The sequence below is a fragment of the Gavialis gangeticus genome, unplaced genomic scaffold, assembly GCF_001723915.1.
Source record: "Gavialis gangeticus isolate Ggan-Ray unplaced genomic scaffold, GavGan_comp1, whole genome shotgun sequence".
Classification (NCBI taxonomy): domain Eukaryota; kingdom Metazoa; phylum Chordata; order Crocodylia; family Gavialidae; genus Gavialis; species Gavialis gangeticus.
Genome location: NW_017729002.1, coordinates 15,755,811 through 15,762,027, shown reverse-complemented (window position 1 = coordinate 15,762,027; position 6,217 = coordinate 15,755,811). Strand labels below are relative to the sequence as shown.

The following is a 6,217-nucleotide window of genomic DNA, read 5'->3' as shown; positions in this document are numbered from 1 at the left end:
GCTGTGTCTCAGGTTGGTGGGGGGGAGGGGGGGAACTTAGAGCTCTCCCTCTCCCCCCTCTTCCGCCCGTCCCTGAAGGCTGGCCAGTGTGGCTACCTGCCTTTCCACTGCGCTTCATGGTGTTTCATGTCTCGTGCAAATAAGAAATGTTAAACAATAAGTATATGGCTTAGTCCCTGCATAAATTCAAAAGTGTGGCTGCAAGAGCGTTGGTAGGTGTGTGGTGCAAATAGAAATATGGCTTTGTCCCTATATAAATTCTTTAATGTATGCTGCATAGCTTTAAATGTATAGAAATAAAATATAAATCTATTTTGCTTCCTATATAAATTAAATCCTACAGTAATCCTATCCAGTATAATTATAGAATTCAAAAGAATGAATCAATGATTATAATAAAAGAGCCTCAACGAAAAAAGGTATTCTGAATCTGAAATCCCTCTTGCTAGCAAGTAGGGAATCCTTTAGAAGATCAGTGCTGCTAGCCGTAGTTGTCTGATGCTGAGCTGCTGGAATGTACAGCTCACTAACTGACACCAAGGCAGAAAGCAGGGCAGGTCAAACAACGCCACCTTTTATGCAGGTTTTCCATCCCTACCCCAGAGCACTGGGATTGGAAGGGACCTCAGGGAAGGAAATACTGTCACTGGCCAGCTACATAGTCAATAATGAGAGCACTCCTTCCCCCCCTCCCCCTCCTCCTCCCTCTCCTTACTTCAGTTTCTCTTTCCCTAGTGCAGGCAAGCCCAGCTTGAGCTTCAAAACTCAAAATGTTTCGACTACTTCACAGTTAGGGCAGCTAGGATCTGGAACCAACTTCCAAGGGAAGTGGTGCTGGCTCCTACCCTGGGGGTCTTTAAGAAGAGGCTTGATGCCTACGTAGCTGGGATCATTTGACCCCAGTTTTTTCTCCTGCCCATGCAGCGGGTCGGACTTGAAGATCTACCAGGTCCCTTCCAACCCGACTTCTATGATTCTATGACTTGCCTCGTTTCGTTTTGAGCCTGTTTTGAAGCTTTGTGTTTCATTTTGATTTCGCTGTTTCAAGGTCAAAACAGTGTCGAAACGAAACTGGCGGCGAAATTTTGCACAGACCTTAGTAGTCACTACTTCACTTGGAGGTGTATCGCTCACTTGGAGCTGTGCTATGGAGTTTAAATCGGGAAAAGCCTTTTAGATGAGGTGTGAGCTGTAAGCCCTAATGCTGGAGTGGGCGTACTTGTGGCGGATGAGAGATGTAAAACCTGTGGAAGAAACAATTAGTTACTCAGGCAGCTCAGAACTACAAAGCCCAGGCCCAGACCCTGGTCCTGAGAAAGTTTCCATGGAATTGGTGTATGCTGGCTGCAGTGCTCCAACTATTGCTCAGCAGAGGGTCTTTCCTTACCTGCTTGTTATAGTGAATAAGCGTGAGTGCACCCAGGCATGAGCTACATCAAGTAGTTTTCTGCCTGGGCTTCAGTCTGGGAGCTGGTGGGAGAGGGAAGCCTCTTGCAATATGTCAGTGTGCATTGTCGGAGTTGGTCCCAATGTAGGCCCAAGTACTTGGCCCTTCCAACTCTACATGACAGAGAAGCCCTGCCATGGCTGCTGGGAGGTGTCTACCTCCAAAGCAGACAGAGTAGCTATTGCCCGGCTGAAGGCTGGAGATGAGGCACCTCTGAAACCTCCGCTCAATGACATATTGCCAGAACTCCAGGAAAGGGCTGGGCCTGGTGTTGCCCTCCCTCTTACTTTTGCCTCTGCTTAAGGTTTTATATAGCAAGGCTCCGTGTCTTCATGTTTGAAGAATATGCCTGCAGCCCTGCTGGGCTTGGCAAGCATGCCTAGTCTTTCCCTTTAATACATATGGATCTGGGCTGCTCTCCCTGTCTGGGCAGGATCCTTGTAATAGGGTGGTGTGAAGCACTAGCTGAAATAGGAAAATAATGCGATTGACGTTCATAGTGAAAAGGTGCCTCGGCTTGTCTCATGCTGGGCTCTGCACAGACTCCTAGCAAAAAATGGCTGCTTCCCCAGGGAGGTTAGTGTCAGTGGAGCTTGGAGCAACTGTTTATTGGGGAGGGGTTGTTGCCTACATACCTAGCTGGAGATTTCCCAGAGGGAGCCATGTTCCTTCCTTCTTGTAGAGACAGCTTGGAAGATTGTGCAAGAAGTGTATGCTCTGGCTCTTTCTGCTGGGCTTCTGAGTGTGCCCTTCTGCTGAGTACTCTCCCTTTGCCAAGAAACCATTTTCAGCATGGCAGCCTATAGTGGAAGCAGCCATCTCAAAACAGCAACTGCTGGTTAAGCTTGCCCAGCGTGGGGGGGGAGGGGGAGGCAGATTCTTCCCAGTTAAGGATTGTAGCCATATTGCCAAACCCTAAGTAGATTGCAGCTGGCACGTATTCATTTTGTAGCACTTTGATTGGAGCAGCTTCTACACATGAAGGAGACCAAATTTGGAATACAGGGGGGTCTGCTAGGTGTGGTTCCCACACTCCAGCTGCTCCAGCTTAAAGTAAGGAAGACCTGGCCTGAATAGAAGCTGTTCCCAGGACTCATGTATATAATAGCAAGAACAATAGGGTGACCTATATATAGGGCTCTGAGACCACTAACACTGTACATTTATGTAGAGCACAGCAATAGGAACGCGAGACATGTGGGATGGGATGCATTGATGGGGCTGTTTGTAGCAGCATAGGGAAGGCTGACTGCTTGCTGCCTTGCTTTCCTTACTTCAGGATTCCACAGTAGGGAGGGGAGGTGTAGGGCAGGGGAAGGTGGGGTTAGTAGTTATTTCCTGTGTGGTACAGGGCTTGCTGACCTGTGGAATATTCGTGCATTGAACTAATTTTCCATTTTCTTCTCAGTTCACCCACTCCTCTTTTTTACGCATTGGGCAGCTGAGCAATGTCGATCTTGATGATGATGCACATGAGCTGGTGAGTGGCACACAAGGGAATGAGCAGTTATTGTGAGAGCAACCCGCAATTGTCCAGGAGTCTGTAGGTCGTTGCCTTCATGTGGGAGGTGGCTCCCTTCCCAAAGCAGTATTATGGCCCTATTGGAAATCCAGCAGTTAGTGCAGGGTGTGGTTCTTCTCTTTGCAATCCTGTTTTGTTACTTTTGATTTTATCCTCCTGTTCCCAATTCCCCCCACTCCTCCTTACACACATGCACACCTTGCTCCTGCCTAGAAATTGCCATGTGGGAGCTCCTGCCAGAGGAGATGTCTGTAGGAAAATTTGGGGCCTATCTGATAACGATGTTTTGGAGAAATTAGCTTTAAAAAATGAAAGACTTCTGTGTGTGTCAAAAAAATAAAAACCATCTCCTCCTTCCCAGCCCACATGTTACCCAGAGCAGGGGTCTGGGATCTGTCCCATGTGTTTACACACAGGATAGGTCCCTGCTGAGGCTGTCAGTGGTACCTGGGATCTGTGGGCCCATGTCAGGGGCAAGAGGGGAACAGCCGCCAGTTGCCATTTTGGGTCCAGTGTCTGCTGTTCTGTGGCTTGTAGCCACTTCAGTGCACCATTTATGCCATGAGCCAGGATGCTGGCTGCCTGTTGAGTGCTAGCTAGCTCACTGAGGACTTGTTACACAGAGTGTGATTTCTGTTCCACTGGGGTGTCGCTGTAGTCTGGACTGACAGAAGTTTGGAATGAAAAGGTGAAATTTCCCTTTGCTTCACCTCACTGCAGAGTGGCGGGGCTAGAGCAGGGGTGGACAATTATTTTGGGTGGAGGGCTGCTTACCCAGTTTTGGCAGGCTGTCGAGGGCCAGCCCTGCCCCTTGACAGCACTGGTGGGGCCAGAGCAGGGTGCAGGCTGGCAGGGGTCTGTGGAGCTGGGCTGGGCTGCACCAGCAGGGAGAGGTGGGGGCTGGCCCGGCTTCATAGAGCCCCTGACGGCCAGGACCCTGTACTCCTGCCGCTCTGCTCTCGGCCCCACTGGCGCTGGCCCTGGGACACTGGTGCAGGGCCTGTGCTCCTGCACCCACTCACTCCCAGTGCTTATCTAGCCCCGTGGTACAGGTTGGGGGGCAGCGCACAGTACCAACCCCCTGCTTGCCGGCAGGGAATGAGCTGGTGCTTAGCGTGGGGAAAAGTGACCTCTCGCCTGCCCCATGGCCTGCACTCCCTGCTGCTGCTGCTCACAGCCCGTGTGGGACTGTGTGGAGCAGGCAGAGGCAGCCCCGCACAGGCTGCAAGTGGCTACAGCGTAGGGCAAGTGAGGGGCAGCTTTTCCCCGCGCTCAGCACCAGCTTGTAACTCAGCTCTGCTGCCAGGCTGGGCCCCGCGCCGGCTCCAGGCTCGCGCGTTGGGGCTGTGTGTAGCAGCAGGAGCTGTAGCCCCCCTGCTTGCCGTGCCGGGCAGTGTTGGCTGCTGCCGCCTGCGTGGAGCTTACGCATTGGGGCGCTGGCCATGGGGCCAGGTGAGTATCCACTTCCCCTGCCTGCGCTCAGCTTTTGCTTGGGCCATGTTTCCCCGGGCTCCTTCCCTGCCCTTCCCCCCCACTCCTTCCCTTTTACCTGTGGTTCCAGGGTCCCAGGCCAGAAGCCCCAGGTGGGGGGGGTAGGGCTGGGCGGGCCCTGCTGTTGTGGGAGCCTGCTGGGTTTCCCCTGGGTCCTACTGCACTTGGTTCCTGTCATTTTTTTTTTTTCAAGACCCAAGGACAGATGGATATTAATTTTCTAAATTTTTTAGGGGCCCTGTGGGCCGGATAGAATGGCCTCGTGGGCTGCGGGCCATATTTTGCTGACCCCTGGGCTACAGGCCAGTGCTAAGTCAGCACAGGAGCTGGAGGTACAAGTGCAGCACAGGAAGGATAGTCACAAACAGGGTAAACTTGGGTAGCTCAGCAATGCCAGTAGCAAGGAAAATGAACCAGGACTTTGGGTACCTGGGCAGTTAGTCTGTCTTGAAGCCCATGTCCCCACCACTTCTGTCCTGAGAGAGCTTAGTCACAGTTCTCCATGCTCCAGTGCAGGCTCTCCCATGCTCTGCGCCTCTAATAGACCTGGTAATTCCTCTCTCTACCAAATGAATGCTTGCTGTCTAAGCGAGGTCATTTGGCACCATCCTTATTTGGTAGGTGTACCACAAAATAGCCCTGTGCCCTCCCAGCATGCCACTCTGACCCCTTTCTCCTGCTCTGTCTTCTGTTCTGCTTTCTGCTCTATCTGCTGCTCTGCTTTCTGTTCCCTGCTCCATCTCCCATTGTGCTGCCTCCTCAGTCTGTTGTATATCACTTGTGGCACATGTGCTTCAAGTTGGCCACCCCTGAGGTAGGTCAAATGATGTGTGCTAGAGAGTCATCTGTCTGCTCCCTGCCTCTGCAGAAGGAAAATGTTCTTGGACTCCATGACCCAGGTAGAAAACTTGACTATTCTTTTGAAGACCGTTTGTTTGGCTGGGACTTTTCTGCAGCCCCATAGGACATGCTCCCAGAGAGCACATTAAGCCTGTTTGAGACTGTCTTAGTTTTTGTGTCTATGCCCCAACTCCTGCATTGTGTAGCTGCTCCTACCCCAGCTCCTGGAGTCATGTGACTACATCAGATTCTGCTTGCAGTTAGTCATTATTTTTGTTTCTAGCCCTCTCATTTGCTGATAAAAGGCTGAAAATGTAGCCTTCTTCCTCGGCGCATGAACACCAGAAGGCAAATGGAGACTCCCAAATCTAGTAACCTTTCTTGCCAGGTATTTTAAGCTGTTTCTGGGAGGAGAGTCCTGTTTCCTGACTTAATCTTGGGGGTTGGCAATAGTGTGGATCACAAGGCAGATCCTAGTGGGGTGTGGACCTGGCAGAACAGCTTTCATGGGTGAATTCTTTTCTCCAGCTCTTCATAGACTGCCAGACTCATGCAGAGTCTTGTTCCTGGGGCGGCAACCAATCCCATGGAAGTAGCTACATGTGTTGTATGGGTAATCTGCAAGGGGCTGTGCCAGAATCCATGGAAGCAGATTCTGTCCTTTCCTCCCTCAGCTAAATGGATCACCCCTATTCCTTGTCCCTCTCCACTGTAATTGGGAGCCAGCTTTATTCTGTGGCTCAGGGCCTGGGAATATGATTACACTGAGCCAAGCATTGCTGGAGTGCTGCCTCCAACCTTTGCTTGCTGCTTAAGTACCTCAGAGTAAGGTCACAGTCACTGATCCATAAATGGATTGTGACCACAAAGGCTCGCATTATTCCTGAGAAAAGACCCCCCCCCCCCCCCCCCCCCCC

General features: G+C 51.4%; 1 protein-coding gene across 1 annotated transcript in view; it reads left to right on the top strand.

Moving 5' to 3' along the window:
- Nucleotides 1–6,217, top strand: part of CLCN7 (chloride voltage-gated channel 7) — a 117,034-nt gene that overhangs the window by 62,127 nt on the left and 48,690 nt on the right. The window contains exon 2 of the mRNA XM_019507391.1: nt 2,830–2,927. Within this exon, the coding sequence (XP_019362936.1) occupies nt 2,830–2,927 (98 nt within the window). The remainder of the gene's footprint in view (nt 1–2,829; nt 2,928–6,217) is intronic.